The sequence below is a fragment of the Phaenicophaeus curvirostris genome, chromosome 19 (assembly GCF_032191515.1).
Source record: "Phaenicophaeus curvirostris isolate KB17595 chromosome 19, BPBGC_Pcur_1.0, whole genome shotgun sequence".
In the NCBI taxonomy this organism is placed as follows: domain Eukaryota; kingdom Metazoa; phylum Chordata; class Aves; order Cuculiformes; family Cuculidae; genus Phaenicophaeus; species Phaenicophaeus curvirostris.
Window position 1 is genome coordinate 3,605,346 of NC_091410.1, and position 18,742 is coordinate 3,624,087.

The 18,742-nt window shown below is 55.5% G+C and overlaps 2 protein-coding genes across 3 annotated transcripts in view; one reads left to right on the forward strand and one right to left on the reverse strand.

Annotated features, from left to right (window-relative positions):
* Positions 1-1,232: 1,232 nt before the first annotated feature.
* Positions 1,233-10,569, reverse strand: LOC138728740 (TBC1 domain family member 24-like). The gene is made up of 7 exons (XM_069872330.1): positions 10,327-10,569; positions 7,395-8,430; positions 6,537-6,695; positions 4,729-4,792; positions 3,325-3,420; positions 2,337-2,613; positions 1,233-1,518 (listed from the first exon to the last, which is right to left on the reverse strand). The coding sequence occupies exons 1-7, from the start codon at positions 10,427-10,429 to the stop codon at positions 1,373-1,375; spliced, it is 1,881 nt and encodes a 626-aa protein (XP_069728431.1). The 5' UTR covers positions 10,430-10,569; the 3' UTR covers positions 1,233-1,372.
* A 6,036-nt stretch (positions 10,570-16,605) lies between these two features.
* Positions 16,606-18,742, forward strand: part of STX8 (syntaxin 8) — a 116,231-nt gene continuing 114,094 nt past the window's right edge. For both annotated transcript variants that reach the window (XR_011338747.1, XM_069872375.1), the window contains exons 1-2: positions 16,606-16,664; positions 16,863-16,962. Coding sequence is in view for 1 of the 2 variants with exons in the window: in XM_069872375.1 (XP_069728476.1) it covers positions 16,648-16,664; positions 16,863-16,962 (117 nt within the window). In the remaining variant the exon portion in view is untranslated. The remainder of the gene's footprint in view (positions 16,665-16,862; positions 16,963-18,742) is intronic.

Sequence of the window (18,742 nt, forward strand, 5' to 3'; positions counted from 1 at the left end):
ATGGGAATGGGATGGGATGAGATGGGATGGGATGGAATGGGATGGGATGGGATGGGATGGGATGGGATGGGATGGGATGGGATGGGATGGGATGGGATGGAGATAAGGATGAGATGGGATGGGGATATGGATGAGATGGAGATGGGAATGGACAGGTACTGGCCGGGATGGGGATGGGACGAGGACCGATGGGATGGGATGGGACCAGTACTGGTACAGGCAGCAATGGGATGGGGTAGGACCAGTACCGTGGGGACTGGGACTCATACAAGGATACAAGAATACGTTACTATTACAAATAATTGAATGTTTTTGATTTAAGCTAAAGTGAATTCAGTTTCACTGAAGTAATTGTGTTTTTTAAAAGTTAGATAGAATGTCCCTCTGATCACATGTTTTCTCCCAGTGTTTTTCCAGACCCTGTTCATTCTTTGGAGATGAAGACTCCTTGTGTCCAGTGTGATCGGAGCTGAACAGATGTCTCTGCTTCTGGAATCTCCTGTTTGCAGCCTCTCCCTGTCTCAAAGACAAGGTCAGGGAGAGCTGGAGCCACTTCCCAGTTAGTGAGAGTTCTGACTGGTATGAATTCCATAATGACATTGAAATTAGTCCTTGGGGAGTAATAAAGTTTTCTGGGAGAACTTATGCACATGCATGTGAGTGGCAAAACTCTTCTGTCCCAGCTCTTGTACGCGTTCACATCCATGTCTTGTTATGGCACATCTCCCATTGTCCTGGCCCCAAGCAGTCACGAGGTGTTAGTGAACGTTCATGTGTGTTCCCTGCTCGCAGTCCCACATCACCAACCCCTTTGTGGTGAGCAAAGGGTGATCATGGTGTGATCCTGGGGAGTCCTGGTAACCTACAGAGGCCACAGAGTCCTGCACATGGCTTGATGGGTGGCACTGGGCTTGGGAGCCCTGGGAAGCAGAGGCTGAGAGAGCTCCTGGTCAGCTTTGTACTTTGGTGTTGGGGTTTGCCTAGGCTCAAAATCCTACGAAGTCTGCAAAGGTACTGTTGCTTTGCTGAGCTCCAAACCACAAACAGGCCAAGGAGTTGTGGGGAACACTGCGCTGGCTCACCCCCTCTCCAGCATCCTAAACCGGGACAGACTGGGTGGAGTGGGCTGGGTCTAAACTGTGGGAGGGGGCCTCAAATGTCCCCAAAGGCAGCACCCACAGTCTCTTTCCCAGCACCACATTGCGCTCTCTCCACATCACCATGGCAGCTGACCATGGAGAGGAGGATGGCGAGTGGAGATGCCTGTGGCACTGCCAGCTGAGACCTCAGCAGAAGGGTGGGAGGCCAGCCAGCATGGTGAGGGGTCCTCATCTCCACAAGCAGCATGGTGAAGGGCTGTCTTCCATGGGACTTAGGCATTTTGGAAGCCCCACACTTCCAAGAGCTGCACCTGGAAGTTCTCCTGGCAGAGTGGAGGGTTGTCAAAGGTCTCACAGTGCTCTGTGTGTCCCCAGAGCAGGTTGGCATCGAGGGACAGAGCTTGGCCTCCCCCTCCACCTGCAAAAGCAAACAAGATGGTCAGATTCTGCTCTCTCCTCCTTACTGCCCAAGCAGGACCACTGGCCCAGCCAACGAGGTCTCTCCAGGCTGTGCTTTCAGCTTTCTGTCCTTTGGCCACATGATGGAGCTGGGCTGGGGATGCCCTGAGTTGCTGAGTCTGCTCACAGGGATGTCAGAGTGGAGGCAGAGCTCCCGGAGCCAGCAGGAGAGGTTGTCCTGGCAGTACAAGCTGAATTATTGACTGCTTGGAGAGCTGGAGAACAAGGACAGTTCCTTGCATCCCCACAGCCAGGGTTCCCTGAGCCTGCTCTGAGGGCTGGAGAGGAGGCAGAGGCAGCCATAGGGAGGGCAGGGGTTTTGACTTGTGATCCTCTGCTGCACCCCCAAAGACTCAACCCCCTGCCCACACCTGACCCTGCAGATGGCAGCATGGGCAGGCAGCTGGTGTGTCTGCTCTGGGGAACCATGTCCAGCCCTTCCTCAGGCTGATCTCCACACACATCTCCACCACACAAAGTGGAGTCAAGGGCTGAGAAAGGACACAGCAGCCCCAGGGGTGCAAACCTGGCCGGAAGGTTTGGGCTGTGGTGTGCCCCCTCAGCTGGCAGAGCTCCCTCAGGCTCTCAGAAGGAGCATCCTTGCCTTCGTGTAGCTTTGCACTCTCTTGCTGGCTTAAGGAGGAGAGGGAAGTCTTCATCTCCCCTGACCAGGAGGTCTTTGCCTACACAGGAGCTCAGATTTTAATCTGGAGTAAAACTCTTTTCGGCCGAAGCTGTGGTATGTTGGCAGACGTGTGCCCACCGTTCGGTATTTACCGATAATGATCCCTTCCCGAGAGCCAGCCATGAACATGGAAGCAGTTTTGGAAGGCAGGAGGAAATGCCTGATGGCCAGAAATGGGGAGAGATGGCTTTTCCTCTGCGGCACAGGCACGGTGAGATGGTTTGAGCTGGTTCCACGGCCATCCGGGGAGGAGCTGAGGAGGAACATGGGAGAGGGGGAAGGCGACCGCTGGCGTGAGCGTGGCACAGCTTTGGCCAGCTCTGGCTTCTTGATGAACACCCACTCGTACCTCTCTGTGTCGGGGCGCACCTGGAAAGCAGGAGAAACATGGTAAACCCTGACCTTCAGTGCATCTCCTCATTGCTGGGGGAAGATGGTGCTGCCTGGCCCGGTGGGTCAGGGCCAAATGCTGCAAGCCAGGTCTGGCCCTGGAGTAGGGAGAGGACAAGGCACCCTGGCAGTGCCAGGCTGCTCTGGAGGTGGCTGTGACTGAGAAATTGGCTTTGTCTTCATTAGGTGTTGCTGGAGATGGGCCAGCCTGCACTGCCCACGTCACTGTGTGGATGCCAGATAGACGCCGCTGTGATACCAAATGGATGCTGGACTTTGCTCCCAGGATCTCTTGGGCAAACTCAGACTGCTCCCTCTGCAGGGACACCAGGGCTGGTTTGGGAATGCTCCATCCAGAAGCTGCCCCAAGGAAACAGGGAAGAAATCTGCCCTGCCAGCCAGGCTGTTGTCCCAGGAGGATGCTCCAAGACCCACCCAGGGTTATTGCAAGTTGTCTTCGGGGCTCAGGACAAGCAGGGAAACTCAAGGCTGAGTTCACTCTCTTATTTGCTCTGCTCCAGCACAGCAGTGTCTGTGCTGCTGCCTTCTGCCAGGGCTAAGGGACAGCAGTGGGACCATGGTAAGGAAGCAGCTTGGTGCCACTGTGCCCCAAGTTGTCACAGAGGCGGAGGAACAAGTAATCAACAGGCTAACCCATCAGCATAAACCCAGAGATAAAATGTGACTTACAGTGAATACAAAGCACTCCCCTGTCCCAAAAAAGCCTGATGTCGCCCCGCTCTTTTTCCTTTCACTCCAGTCAGAGGAGAGAAATGCCCCACACACCTTTGGGAGAGAGCACAGGGAGCCGTCAGTGGGGGAGATGCTGCGTCCGGAGTGAGCCCGGACACATCGGCCACCGCGTCAGGGAAACCAGAGAGCCAAATTCTGCTGTGCCAGCTAAATCCTGCCAAATCCCTGCTGCCCTGGAAGGTGTCTACTCTGCTTCAGTGCCTAAGGAGGGTCTGGGAGAGTTGGGGGGCTGTCAGTTTGGAGCAGGGCTGATTGCAGTGAGCTTCATGCCAGTGGATTAAGAAGGGCTAGTTTGGCTGTGCCGGTGCATTCCCTGGCCTGGGCTCCGGAGCAGGAGCTGTGCCTCCCGCTCTGAGACCGTTCCAGAAAGGAATAACGGTGTAGCTCAAAGGGTTGTACAGGCAGCACTGCAGAGCACTGTGGTTGAGGAGTCCCTTGCCCTCCGCTGGCCCCTGGTGAGGTGGTCGCCTGTTCCATGAGTGTCTAGGAAAAACGTGTTTTAAACCAGCAGAGACTCAGGTAATGCGGTTTTACTGCCTACAGGGCTTTGAACCAGTCCTCGGGGAGGATTGGACCCTGCTCTCCTGGTGTTTTGGCTACTCCTTCCACCAGTGGTCAGGACAGTCCTGGTATGGATGTCCTTGATGTGACCATGGCTGAAGTGGAGCTACTGAGAGGTGGGGAATCATGCCCGTCTCTACTGGATAAGGAATAAAATGAGCTAGGAAAAGCTCATTTTTTTCGTTTTGTAAGTCACCTTCCCTTGCCTGCCCAAGGCCCTAGGAGGTAGCAGGGCATTTATCTCTGCACCAAACTGAAATGTCAGGCTGGAGAAATCAGGACCGGTTGGTCGATAACTCTTTGAGATGCCTGAGCAATTTACAGAACTCACCTCCGCTGTTCGATGAAGAGCGGGGAGATAAAATACAGGTTTACAAGCTCCTCTCCGAGTCCCCAGGAGGAGCCCTGGCTTAGCCAGGGTTGGGTGGGGGTGTCCTGGCTCAGGCAAAGCATCTGCTGACTTGAGGAAAGCAACCACTGCTTTCCTCTTTAGCAAAGATTCATGGTTTAGTATGTATTTGCAAAAAAAAAGAGAAGCACTCCTGGCCTCTCCATCTCACTGGCTCCTCTCTGTCTGCCCCGGCAGCACCGTTGAGACCAGCCTGTGTCTCAGGTGGCTCTTGCTGCTAGGGGTGCAGTTTGTCTCTCCTGGGAGCTGGCACAGACGCAGAGCAGGGCAGGAGAGGGACCCTGCAGCAGCTCCAAGAAGCACCAGTGGGGTCAATCCCCCCTCCATCCCCTTCCCCACACCAATACCAGTGCAGCTTGGCAAATACTGACCTCCCCTTCAGTGGTTTTTATGAGCAGCACCGTCGGTTCGTAGCCTTCACAGCACGTGTAAAACCTGTGGAGATGAACGAGGAGGGTGAGTTGGTGGAGTCTGAGACCCAGAGAGCTTGGGCGTGCGGTGAGCATGAGGCTGTAAAGGACAGTGGAGAAGAGATGGTGGCTTTCCTGAGCATATTGCTGTGCCCACAGCCCGAAGGAGATTGTGGCAGCAAACCAGAAGAAACTCGCATCCATGTAGCTCAAGCAGCATCAGTGTTTGTGCAGGAGCAGGGGGAGTTAGCTGATGGGACTTCTCACGCTATCATTTTTGCCTGGAGAAGCAGGTAACAGCTCAGATAAATTCAAACATGAAATCCTCCCACCCACAGGTGCCAGGCTGAGGGAACTCTGGGTGGGGAGTTTGCCAAACAAACTTGCTTTAATGGGGATGAGTTTCACCACCTGGGCTCTGCACCCATTGCTGCACTGGAAAGGCGCAGGGATGCACTTCCCAGGATGGGGCGGCACATCTGTGCCGTGGTGCCCGCTCACCTCTCACAGGCTGGGGGACACTCGTGGTGTTTACGGAGCAGCTGCCATTGCAGCCACACCTTTACACACCACCCTGAGAAATGTGGGTCATGGATGACAAGGGCAGTGTCCACAGAGAGCCCGGAATCCCCTCCTGGTCAGCAGGGAGCTGCTGTTTCATGGCAGAGAAACCCCTTGGCACCAAGCATTGCAGGATGTCCCTGCTTCCCACCACACTCTTTAGCCTGGAGAAGAGGAGGCTGAGGGGAGACTTCATTGCTTTCTGCAGCTCCTGAAAGGAGGTTGCGGTGAGGTGGGTGCTGAGCTCTGCTCCCAAGTAACAAGGGATAGGATGAGAGTGAGCTGTGCCAGGGGAGTTGAGGAAAAATGTCCCTAGTGGTGAAGCCCTCGTAGAGGCTGCTCAGGGCAGTGGGGGAGTCTCCATCCCTGGAGGGATTCAGCAAGTGTGTAGATGAGTCATCTAGGGACATGTTTTAGTTTACACGGTGGGGTTGGGCTGACGGTTGGACTTGGTGATCTCAGAGGTCCTTTCTATGTTAATGATTCTGTGATTCTATGATTCTGTTGACTGTTGTCCCTGAGCCCTGGGGTGTCTCCAGAGCTGACACTGGTCTTTCCATTGCAGTTTTGAGAATAGGCTAGGACACTTGGTCTCTCCTAATATGAGCTTAGAGGGTTTGGTGTCTTTGTCATTGCAGGATGTCCCTACCTGCTGTCTGTGGCTGCCCTGGGCTCTGCCTTCTTTTAGTGCTTCCTCTCAGCCTAATGTGCTCGAACAGAGGAGCGGGGTTTGGGTTACTGCCAAAACACACTCGTGTGGAGGCAGCCTCAGGTCATTGAAGGGTTTCTGCTCTTTATAGATAGAGAATTCAGTGGCAGACTCCTTTTCCAGCTTAGTTTGGAGCTGCAACACCAACTGCCATATCCAGCAGCCACCCTGTGCCACTGGGAGGGAGCTGGAGCCCTCGGAACGGTGCGCTGGTTGGACCTGGCCAACCACAGCATGGCCAGCACAGTGTGGTGCACGGGGAGCCCCCGCAGCACATCCGCAGGGCTGGACGTTCCATGCAGTGCTGACGTGCCTCAGCCCTCTCCCCTACAGCCAGTGCTGGCCCAGGCCACACTTGAGATCTTTAATCAAGCCCAAGAGAGTCCTCAGGAGACCTCAGATATGTCCCATGGACACAAAGCGTTGCTCCTTTCTGTGCCACCAACCCCTGCCCCGGCCCATTGACTTGACCTGACCCAACGGGCAGGTAACACTTTACCTTTGCAAGCTGCACCCATCTTCTGAGGTGGAGAAGAGCAGCAGCGGGGGGAAGAGGGAGAAGCGCTCGGGGATCCAGGACCAGATGATGCGCATCTCCTGAGCTGTTACAATGCTGGAGCTGAAGGTCTGCATGTCCACAGCCAGGTGAAAAGACTGCCTGTGCAAGAGGGACACTCATCACTGCCAAGCTGGGGTCCCCGTCAGCTTTTAGGGGTGCAGCCCCCACGCATCAGGTCTTGTTATGCTTTTGTCCTGGTGAACTCTCTGCTAGCATCATAGAATCATAGGATCATAGAATAACCAGGTTGGAAGAGAACCACCGGATCATCGAGTCCAACCATTCCTATCAAACACTAAACCATGTCCCTCAGCACCTCGTCCACCCGTGCCTTAAACACCTCCAGGGAAGGGGACTCAACCACCTCCCTGGGCAGCCTGTTCCAGTGCCCAATGACCCTTTCTGTGAAGAATTTTTTCCTAATGTCCAGCCTAGATCTCCCCTGGAAGAGCTTGAGGCCATTCCTTCTTGTCCTGTCCCCTGTCACTGGGGAGAAGAGGCCAGCTCCCTCCTCTCCACAACCTCCTTTCAGGTAGTTGTAGAGAGCAATGAGGTCTCCCCTCAGCCTCCTCTTCTCCAGGCTAAACAACCCCAGCTCTCTCAGCCGCTCCTCGTAAGACTTGTTCTCCAAGTCTCCATCGCTACCTCTGACTGCTCAGTGCCTCCAAACAGGGGCTCCGCAAGGAGCTGCAAGGCACCCCCAGAGCCCAAGATGGAGCTCCTACAATGTGGTAGATCCACTGTAACGGGTGGTTTGTCTGCTTAGCCCCAAGAACTGGCAAACAGGGAGGGTCTTACCTGCTCTGCACCATGGTTATGCCCCTCTCCATTAACGCCTTCCTGTTGGCCATCTGTAGAAGCCAGATTTCCTTGCGGGAGAACAGCCGGATGCCAAAGGCTCTCTCAAGGAGTTTGTCAATAGTCACGTGCTCGGCAATGTTCTGCACAAAAGCCTGCAGGTTTGCCTTAATGTCAGTCCCCTCCAGCTCAGTGGAGGTCACCGAGAGCCTGTACTGCTTCAGCAAGGCCAGGGCAATGCGGTAGAGGACCTTCTGCCCCTCCAGCAGGTAGACATCAAAGACGCGGATGGCGTAATTGAAGGGGAGGTCACAAAACAGCCACGATAACCATTCGGAATAGACCTCAAAGACATTCTCAGAGGCACTGGCTATAAGTTTGTGAGCTGCTGGGCAGTGCTTGTTGGCCAGATCACCAAAAGTCATGCATGAAGCCTGGTGGGCCAGGAAGGACTGGTCGATGTAGCTGGTGTGGGGAGTGTTGCTGGCTATGAGGCGAGAGATGTTCTCAAAGCACTGAGCTTCATCTTCACTGTAGTGCAGCAGCAGAGCCACCAGAGAAGGCAGGATTGGGCTGTAGGTTATGTCGGGGAAAAGATTGCCAACACAGATGAGGATCTTCTTCAGGGCGGTGACCCCTGCCAGGTTGAGGCAGTATGTGGGCATGGAGCATCCTTCCAGGAACTCAGGCAAAGGGTGGGAACTCACACTCAGCTTCCCAAAGAGCCGACTCACCACGTCCCTGTAGACGAGAGCATCGGGGGTGACGAGCCGGCAGGAGACCTGCTGGATGAGCTGGTGATAGACCCGAGCTCTCAGAGCGTGGCTCGCTGCCCAATAGCCTTCCCTCGCCAGCTTCTTGAGCTCCTTCGGGGGCCTGTGAAGGATGTCCTGGGGGACATCTGCCTGCTGCCCTGCGGCTGGCAGCCTGTCCCAATCCACAAACTGTCCACAGCCCAGGCAACAGGAGGCGTCAATGTCCCAGGTATCAGCCTCGGACGTGATCACAACAGTGACTGCAGAGGAGCCAAACGTCTCTGTCGGACAAAGACCTATTATTCAACATGCTTCACCTCTTCAGCTGACAGCATTTCATCCTGGCTCACAGTGCTTTGAAGCACTATCTTGTATTTCAATAGTTCATCACCCCCTGCAAAGGGAAAGGTTCCAGGAGGCTTTGCCTGACTGGAGAAGCTCACTTTGCTCCTGTGGGACTTGGGGACACTCAGCCCACCAGTGAGAATGCTGTGCAGGGGCTCTGGGAGGTGTGGGACTGGGCAGCAGCTGGATGTGGGGCTGTTTCACCACACAAGGGGCTTTACACCCCTCCTTACTTCCCAGCCTGTGACGGGCAGAGAGGAGGGCACAGACAGCGGGGACATGGTCCTAGTTCCCCAGGGATGCCAGTGGGGCAAGGATCAGCTTGGTCCCAGCCCAGGTGTGCAGGGGCAAGAAGGGACCTCACAGGTAACTGGGTCCCAAGTGATGCTGGGACCAGGAGGGACCATTTGCATCGTGGCCCCTGCCAAGCACAGAGTTGGGGCAGAAAGTGATGACCTGTCTGGGTCTGGCAGCCAAGGACCAGGCTGCTATGACCCCAGGCAGAACCTAGGCATTTGCCTTCCATCTTAGTGCCTCCTGCCGAAGTCTCCTGCAAAACCTGGCCCCATACAGCTGCTCGGGTGCCAGAGAGAAGGTGCAGGGAGAAGGTGCTGCAGCAAGAGGGGCTCGCCAAGGGTTGGGGGATGGTCTGTGAGGGACCAAAGGGTCCCTGCTGACCGCACGACCCCCGTGCAACTAGGGAGACCCCATCCAGGCGGCTGCACACAGGTGCTGGAGAGCATCTAGGAGACCCTTGGAGACGCAACGTTCCCTGGTGACCCTCAGAAGGGTTCCCACCACCTGTGCCAGCTGCCAGCCCTGGCAGAACGCAGCGTTTGAGCTCCTCCTAGAGAGCAGAGAGCAGCATTTTCCGTGGGATTGCAGACGGCTCAGCTCTGAACCCTGTACAAGAAGACAGGAGTTGTCTACGCATGGGTGACTTCTGCTGGGCAGTGGTTAGTTGGCAAAGATAAAGTTTATTAGCGCACTTAAATACTCCGATGTATTTATCTTGGATGTGCTCACTTGGGATGTGCAGTCTGGAACGGACCTCTCTGCTCTGGCCCCAAGGAGCAGCAGGGTCCTGACCTCGTGTGCTGCATGCATGGCAGCTCGTGGTGGCACGTTGAGGGGATCTGGGTGCCTGGGCTACTCCCAGGCTGGGTCTTGCCGTGGCTTCTGCTCTCCAGTTCATTTTGTTCCCTGCTTGAGTTCAGCAGTCCCAGCAGATCAGGTTCAGTTCCAGTGCAGGGAAGGGGCAGCAGCTACAACTGGTTGCTGCTGAGCCTGACTCTGCTCTGAAAACAGACAGGCAGACCCTGAGTGCAGACAGACGGGCTTCTAGCTATAGAAACCAGGTTAAAATGGACATTGGGGTTGGAGCAAGGTTGTTTGCACCAACTGTGATCCCCAAATTCACCTTGTCCTCGCAGCTGGCCACATCGAGAGGGTGCTGCCCTGCCTGATGTACTAAGGAGCATCAGCCCAAGTCTGTGGCTGCCACAGCAGCCACAGCTCTGCCTGCCCTGGGACATGCCGGGGGTCTTGGGGAAGGAAATGTGGGTCTGTGCCAGCCCCGCTCCTCTGCTGGGTGTGTGGTGAAGCCCAGGGCCAAGTCACCCAGAGCAGTGGTGGCTGCCCCATCCCTGGAAGTGTTCAAGGCCAGGTTGGATGGGGCTTGGAGCCTGTGATCCAGTGGGAGGTGTCCTTGTCCATGGCACAGGGGGTTGGAACTGGATGGGCTTTGAGGTCCCTTCCAACCCAAACCATTCCACGATTCTATGATTCCCCAGCGTGAGACGTGTGCCCATCCCCAGCTGCCGCTCACTCACCTTGCCCAGTGCCCGTGTTGTCACCCATGGCTGGTTCGGCCATGGGGAAGCCGCCGGCCACCCTCCCGGGGGAGCGGGGCAGGCTGAGCCCCACCTGTAGCATGTGCCCCGGCTCCCGCGCACCCCGCTGCCGTGTCCCCTCTGCCCCTGGCACCCACCCTGGCTTTTAAGGCGAGTGCCAGCCCGCTGGCAGAGGAGGTTTATTTGGTGTAAACAGGGTGAGGGGAGGAGCAGCTCCCACACCTGCTTCGCCCCTTCCTGCCCCAATTCTGCACCGAGGACAGGAAGGGGACACAAACATCCCCTGGATGAGATAGCCATCAAAGCAGCAACACGGCCATTAAACTTAAGCATTTGTTTTTCCCAAGAATAACCTTGATATTCCCACTGTGGGGTTTACTCCCTTTGCCAGTGTCACGGTGTGAAGGAGGGCTCGAGGCTCCCAACCACCCACTGCCGCGATCGCCCGTCCTTGAACGATGGAAACATCAACACAGGTGGTGGGTTTGCAACCGCTTCCCACTGGATGCACCCGGGGGAGTCGGAAAGAGAAGCACGTGAGGAGCAAGTGACAGGAACTGGGTGACAAGGGAGAGACTGGGGTGATGAGAATGAAGCGATGCCCTTCTGTGAGCGCCTCCTACGCACTGGGAAGCTTTGCAGGGATGAGTTCAAAGGGACTGTGCTGGACGTGCAGCACCCGTGCCTCCTCCGTACACAGCAGGATATCAGGATGGAAGCATTGCGGGTGCAGTTCTGGTGCTTCGGCATTTCCAATCTGCCCCCTTTGAAATGCTTGTTATCCGTCGACTTTTACCTCTAAATGCTTTGCAGAATTACAAACCGTATATTCTATTTATAGGTAAAAGAGTCGAGGTGGAGGAAAAACACCCTCCAATGGGTGAGAGGTGCTGCCAGCGACATTGCACCCACCTGGCATCGTGACCTGGAGAACTCAAAGTTTGGGCTGCCCTTAAAAGTGGGCATTTTTATGGCATCTGAAGATTGCTTAGGATCTATTTTTTCCTTAAAAAATCTGGTTTTCCCCCTCTGATAACAGCAGCTGTGGGTTGCTCCTGCTTCACCTCCCTGCCTGCAAGTCTGCAGGTCTGCCGGCCTCTACGGCACATCCCTGAGCATCTGCTGGCATGAGTGGGCTCGGAACAGGCGACAGAGGTCCCTCTGCAGACCCTGTCCTTTCTGGATGAAGCACCTCTGCTTTGATGTGCCAAAGTCTGATGCGAACAGCACGCCTGGCCTGCCACCTCCCTCCCTCTGGCAGGCTGGGAGCCCGGGGAAGGGGAGGTGAGGGTCTCAAACCCTTTGCCCACCTTCTGTGATATTGGGTCCTATTGCTTTTCCCCAGGCCTTTGCTGGCTGCCTTCTCCTTGTTTGCTTTTCCTAGGACAGCAAGGAGCCTCTTCCTGCCCAGTTGAAGCCCTGAAACCTCCTGCAGCCCCCTGGCCGCTTGTCTGCTCCCCAGCAGATGCTCACAGAATCACTAGGTTGGAAAAGACCCACTGGATCATCGAGTCCAACCATTCCCATCAATCACTAAACCATGGCCCTCAGCACCTCGTCCACCCGGCCCTTATACCCCTCCAGGGAAAGTGACTCAACCACCTCCCTGGGCAGCCTCTGCCAGTGCCCAATGACACTTTCTGTGAAATTTTTTTCCTAATGTCCAGCCTGAACCTCCCCTGGTGGAGCTTGAGGCCATTCCCTCTCGTCCTGCCCCCTGTCACTTGGGAGAAGAGCCCAGCTCCCTCCTCTCCACAACCTCCTTTCAGGTAGTTGTAGAGAGCAATGAGGTCTCCCCTCAGACTCCTCTTCTCCAGGCTAAACAACCCCAGCTCTCTCAGCTGCTCCTCTTCTTCTCCAGCCCCTTCACCAGCTTCGTTGCTCTTCTCTGGACTCACTCCAGAGCCTCAACATCCTTCTTGTGGTGAGGGGCCCAGAACTGAACACAGGATTCGAGGTGCAGTCTCACCAGTGCTCCACACCGAGACACTGAGTCAGGAGATGGAAGGGAATCAGGGATGGTGCAAAATGGATCATGACTTCATGTGTTTTTAATGGAGAAAAAATTAAATATGTAGAGGTCATGCTAGCTCTGGATGAGCAGCACAGCTGGAGGCCATCAATGTTTCATGCTCATTGACTGCGAGAGCAGCCAGCCCGGTTCGGATGTATGAAAAGGGATGGAGAGATGAGCCAGCTCCCTGGGGATGGAGCCCATACCAGGGCTGCTGGGGCCAGTGGGGGTCCTCAAGCTGCCCCACACAGCTTCGTGTGGTGCCCAGGACACTTCTGGTGGGTCCATCTCAGCCTGTATCAGAAACAGCATGGCCAGCAGGAGCAGGGAAGCGATTGTCCCCCTGCACTCAGCATTGGTGAGGCTGCACCTCAAATCCTGGTGTCAGTTTTGGGTCTCTCACTATGAGAAAGACATTGAGGGGCTGGAGTGTGTGTGGAGAAGGGAATAGAGCTAGGGAAGAGGCCGGAAAACAAACGTTATGAGAGGCAGCTGAGGGACCTGGGGCTGTTTAGCCTGGAGGAGACCAAGAGACCTCATCACTGTTTACAATTATCTGAAAGGAGGTTGTGATGAGGTGGGTTCTGGTCTCTTCTCCCAAGTGACAGGTGATAGGACAAGAGGGAATGGCCTCAAGTTGCACCAAGGCAGGTTCAGATTGGACATTAGGAAAAATGTCTTCATCAAAAGGGTTCTCAGGCACTGGCAGAGGCTGCCCAGGGAGGTGGTGGAGTCCCCATCGCTGGAGGAGTTTAAAAGACTGGTAGATGAGGTGCTTAGGGATATGATTTAGTAGTGGACAGGTACGGTTGGGATTGATGATCTTAAACGTCTTTTCCAACCTAGTGATTCTATGATTCTATGATCCCGAGCACCCGAATCCAGAGCACGAGTGTTGGCCCCTCAACCACAGCCCCAGCTCCTCGCTCAAGAGGAGCTTCACCTCTGGGTCAGAGTGCCCATCAGGAGCACAACGGGTGCTGCAGCCATCCATAAACGCACTGATGAGGATGTGCTCGTTATCGTGGCATGTCACAGCATGCTGTAGCAGCCTCCGGTTGTGACGGCAATCAAACATTGCTATCAGTGCCCTGGTGCTGCTTTTCAGGCACCCACACCCATGTTTGTGTCCGCATTGATCTGCGGCATCAACCACACCCCAAAAAAAGAGGAGCAGCCAAATGCTGACGGATCAGGTGTGGGAAAGGCTCTCTGGGCATGGATGGAGGCTGCTGTGCCTGATGGTTACTGCAGAGCCCTTCGCAGCGAAAATATTGACAGTGTCAACACTGCTCAGTGTCACGGCTGCTTCGTGGCAGCCCAGCCCTGCTGCTGCTGGCAAGGGGACAGGGACGAGGGGACAGGGACGAGGGCAGGGGGAGGCTGTGGCTGTCACCTGGAGATGGGTGGGGATAGAAGAAAGAGGGAGGATGGACAGAGGAAGAATGGAGGCAGGAGAGAGAGAGAGAGGAGGCTGGAAGGAAGAAGGAAAGAGAGTGAAGGAGTGAAGAAGGAAGGAGGGAGGACAGATGGAGGGAGAAGAGAGGGAGGAGAGAGGGAGGAGGGAGGAAACTAGGAGGGAGAACGGAGAAACGAGGGAGGGAGAAACGAGGGAGGGAGAAACGAGGGAGGGAGGGAGAAGGAAGAGAGGAAGGGAGAAGGGAAGGAGGGAGGGAGAAGGGAGAGAGGGAGGACAGAGGGCGGTTCTGCACAGAGAGGTGTTAACCAGGGCTGAGAGCCCTTGTGAAGGCAGCACCAGGACATGTCCCACATGGCGCTGGGTGCTGCATCTCAGCTCAGCCCCAACAGTGGCTCCACTGGGGTCTCAGGTGCTGACATCACTTCTGTTACACTGGTATTTAAGGTGGGTGCAAAAAGCTTGGAAAAACAAAAGCAACTTTTCTCATCAGACTCCTTAACTTGCAAATCACTGCAGTGGATCCTAGTGTGCAGTAACACAGGGCTAAGCCAGTTGGGATGCAGAGTATTGATTCCCACTTCCCAGAAATAAACTGCTCTGCCACTCAGGACTGTTATTTCACAGAATTACAAAGGGCAGGAGAAATGCCTGATGACTGAGCAGCTGATTCTTCCACTAGGCTGGGTCTTTGCATCTTCCCGTGTCTTTTGTGCTTCTCTGGAATATGAAAAATTGCTCCTGGAAAATCAGGAACTCAGGGTTGGGGATGCTGGCTGAGCCCTTGCGCATTCTCTGCCTCCTGTTTTTCTGTCCCAGTTATTCTCCAACCCACTGCACCACAGCTCCCCAGCACAGTTTGGTTTGAAGTTCCCCTGCTGTACATTTTAGTGCAGACCATATTATCCCTGCAATAGCAACATACAGGTACCCCAATGGCATTAAGGCAGCTAGTTGGGGTGCAAGCTGCATGCAAGAGCCTGCCAGTGCCCTGCAGAGCTGCCACTGAGTTTGGACCTTGCTGTCTGCATGCAGAATTTAAAATATAATGGATTTCCTTCTTCCTCACTGCAAAAATCCCAAATTTCCCATGGGCTTTAGGAAAAGGAATGAATACTCTGGGGGTCGCAGCAGCACCCAGGAGATCACAGAGGTGTCCAAGGGGGCCTGGCTGCAGATCAGATGTGGTCCATCAGGCATGTGGCTGGTGGGAAAGACAGCTGGGGGCAAGGGGGTTCAGTCAACCTCATGCTTGTGAGGGCTTTCCCCCTCCTTCCAGCCTCTGCTGCCCTGGTCCCACAGCCCCAGTGCCTCGGTGGGAGGGCAGCAGCCCTGGGCCATGGGCAGGGCCAGTGGGAGGGCTGGGGCCAGGGCAGAGCTGGGGCCAACAGCAGCTTTGCACCCTGCATTGCTGTACCCTGCGCCCCCACAGCCTGTGCTGTACACCCTGCACTGCACCCTGTACCCATGCACCCTGTATCTCTGCACTGTGCACCCCTGAATACCTGCAGCCCTGCACCCCAACCCCCCATACCCTGCACTCCTGAACACCTGCAGCCATGCCCTCCTGAATCCCTGCACCTATGCAAGCCTGAATGCCTGTGCCCCCGAATCCCTGGAGCCCTGAATCCCTGCACACAAATCCCTGCACCCCCACACTCCTGAATCCTTGCACCCTCACCTCTGAATCCTTGCATCCCTTCACTCCTGTGTCCTTAAAGACCTGCAACCCTACACCCATGCACCCCTACACCCCTGAATGTTTGCACATCTGAATGCCTGCACCTCTGGATCCCTGTGTCCTTTCACCCCTGCGTCCCTGAATTCCTGCCCCCATGCACCTCTGCATCTCTTCACCCCTGCATTCCTGAATACCTCCACCCAAGCCCCTGTTCCTCCACACCTCTGAACCCCTGCGTCCCTTCACCCGTGTCCCTGCACCCCTGCCCCCATACAGGATCAAAGAACCACCAGATTGGAAAAGACCCACTGGATTGAGTCCAACCATTCCTATCAACCATTAAACCATGTCCCTCAGGACCTCGTCCACCCATTCCTTAAACACCTCCAGGGAAGGTGACTCAACCACCTCCCTGGGCAGCCTCTGCCAGTGCCCAATCACCCTTTCTGTGAAATATTTTTTCCTAATGTCCAGCCTGAACCTCCGCTGGTGGAGCTTGAGGCCATTCCCCCTTGTCCTGTCCCCTGTCACTTGGGAGAAGAGCCCAGCTCCCTCCTCTCCACAACCTCCTTTCAGGTAGTTGTAGAGAGCAATGAGGTCTCCCCTCAGCCTCCTCTTCTCCAGCCTAAACACCCCCAGCTCTCTCAGCCGCTCCTCATCAGGCCTGTTCTCCAGCCCCCTCACCAGCTTCGTTGCTCTTCTCTGGACTCGCTCCAGAGCCTCAACATCCTTCTTGTGGTGAGGGGCCCAGAACTGAACACAGGATTCGAGGAGCGGTCTCACCAGTGCCGAGTACAGAGGGAGAAGAACCTCCCTGGACCTGCTGGTCACACTGTTTCTGATCCAAGCCAAGATGCCATTGGCCTTCTTGGCCACCTGGGCCACTGCTGGCTCATGTTCAGTCGCTGTCAACCAACACCCCCAGGTCCCTCTCCTCCAGGCAGTTTCCAGCCAGCCTTCTCCTAGTCTGTAGCTGCCCAGGGTTGTTGTGCCCCAAGCGTAGGACCCGGCATTTGCACCCCTGCCATCCCTCCAGCCCCCAGCCCCGCACTCTTCCACCTCACCCCCTGCCCCCCCAGTCCCAGCCCTCCGAGCTCCCCGTCCGGCTGCGCGCGGCGCGGTTTGTCCCTCGCCGGGCTCCGTCCGCGCCGGCTCCACCGGAACCGCGGGCTCTTCCGGGCGGCGGCGATGGCTCCGGACCCATGGTGAGCCCCGACCCGGCCCCCGCCTCCCCCCCCCGGCCCCCTCCCGCGCCCCCCGCCCCCTCCCGGGCCCGTCCCCGGCTGCTCGGCCGCCCAGGGCCCCGCGGTCCGGGATCCCGTCCGTGCTGCGGGCCGCGGGGCTCGGGGCGGCCCCGGTGCGTGCTGCGGGCCGGTCTGAGGCGCGGCCGTTGCTGTCCGCAGGCTCCCGCTGTACGACGCCACCTGCCAGCTGGCCCAGGAGATCGCCGAGAGGATCCGGGAGCGGCACCGGCACCAGCGCAACGGGGAGAGCGCGGCCAAGGTGCGGCCGGAGCGGGGAACGGGGGTGGCAGCGGGATCCCCGCTCCCAGCGGGGGGAAGGGAGGGGGCTGCGGGAGCAGCGTGTCCGGCTGCATGTGGGGTGCGGGTGGGGTTTAGGGGGCAGGGTCGGGGTTTGGGGATTAGGGTTAGAGTCAGGGTTAAGGATTGGGGGTAAGGGTGTGGGTCAGGGTTTGAATCGGTGTTAAGGTTTAGGGGTCAAGGTTTGGGTCAGGGATGAGGTTTGGGGGTCAGGGTTAGAGTCAGGGTTAAGGTTTGCGGGTAAGCGTTTGTGTCAGGGTTAAGGGTTAGAGTCAGGGTTAAGGTTTGGGGGTAGGGGTGTGGGTCAGGGTTTGAATCAGTGTTAAGGTTTGGGGGTCAGGGTTTGGGTCAGGGTTAAGGTTTGGGGGTAAGGGGCCGAGGTTAGACTTTGTGTCAAGGTTTAGAGCCAGAGTTTAGGGGCAGGGGACTGTGTGGTAGAGTTGGGGTGAGGTTTTGGGAGTCAGGTTATGAGTTGGGGTCAGGGTTTGGGGGGCATGGGGGCAGTGTTGGCGTTTGGGGGCAGAGTTGGGGGTCAAAGTTTGGGTGCGGGCATCATGGTTAGGGGTTTGGGGTGAGGGTTTGGGGGTAAAGGTTTGATTGTTAGGGTCAGGGTTTAAGTGTGTTAGGGCCAGGGCCAAGGTTTGGAGGGTCGAGTTTGAGGTCAGGGTCACGGTGAGGGTGTTGGGGTCAGGGTTTAGGGGTCAGGTTCAAGGTTTGGGCCAGGGTGGTGGCAGCGCTGTGGGGATTGAGTATCCACTACCAGGCTGGCTCAGGCTGTTGGTGCTGCCAGCCGGCGCCTGAGGACTGCAAGTTGTGTTTAGTGGCAGAGACTCAATATTAGCAGTGAGTTCCTTAAGGCTTTGTAAAGAGGATGAGAATGTACTCTTTAAATGAGGAGTAGCTTTTCATTGTCACAAAACGAGCCTTGTATTTCACAGTACTGAATCCTTTTTGCATGCAATAATGCTGGTGTTACAAAGAGAGACAGGGAGAAGCCGAGGGAGCCGCTGCCAGGAGCAGAGCTGTGTTCAGAGACTGTGAGTCGAGGAAGCGCTGGGGTGCCCATCAGCTCCTGTGTAGATATTGGCTATGTATTTTCTTCCCACAAAGCTGGCTTGCTTCTATAGTGTAGTGGCTGTAGATCAGATGAAATAAGATTTTTGTGACCTTTATAAGCTACATTTCTAACAAAGTATAAGAGCAGAGTGAAAAATGCATGATCAGCAGAAGACAGAGCTTACCCAGGGACAGGGTGTTCTTCCCCTTTTCATGCTTCCTGCTCAAAAGAGAATAAAAAGGCTCTCGGGAGGCTGCGTTCTTCGGGACTGAAAGCCTCGTCCTTCACTTCAAGGAGCACAGGAGCCTCCTCGATTGCATGCACAAAGGATCCTGCCGTTAACTTCTCCCTTGACTGCATTAGGATCAAAATGTGCGTGAGCCCTTGAGTTGGTCTTTTGTAACCATCTGCATAACTAAAAAGTCACAGAATGATTTATTTTGCAGACTCTGCCCCTCTTTATAGCAGTGATATACTCTTTGTATATTGTGATGCATAACCACTGAATCTTCTTTGCCAGTCTCTTTGCTGGAATAAATGTAAAATAGCTTTAAATAAGTAAATAAAAAATAAATATAAAAATAGCTTTTGGAACAAAATGTCGTTTTTGAAATGTCTCCTTTTGTGAAATGTTGAGGAGAACAGCGTGGGCTTTGTACAATCATCCCTGCTGTATGATGACCGA

Bases quoted from the DNA above. Each gene is read 5' to 3' on its own strand.
- LOC138728740 (XM_069872330.1), bottom strand. From the start codon at position 10,429: ATGCTACAGGTGGGGCTCAGCCTGCCCCGCTCCCCCGGGAGGGTGGCC. The intron at 8,431-10,326 runs GTGAGTGAGCGG...TTTGTCCGACAG, and splicing joins CAACACGGGCACTGGGCAAG to AGACGTTTGGCTCCTCTGCA. The intron at 1,519-2,336 runs GTAAATACCGAA...TTGCTTTTGCAG, and splicing joins TCGGGAAGGGATCATTATCG to GTGGAGGGGGAGGCCAAGCT.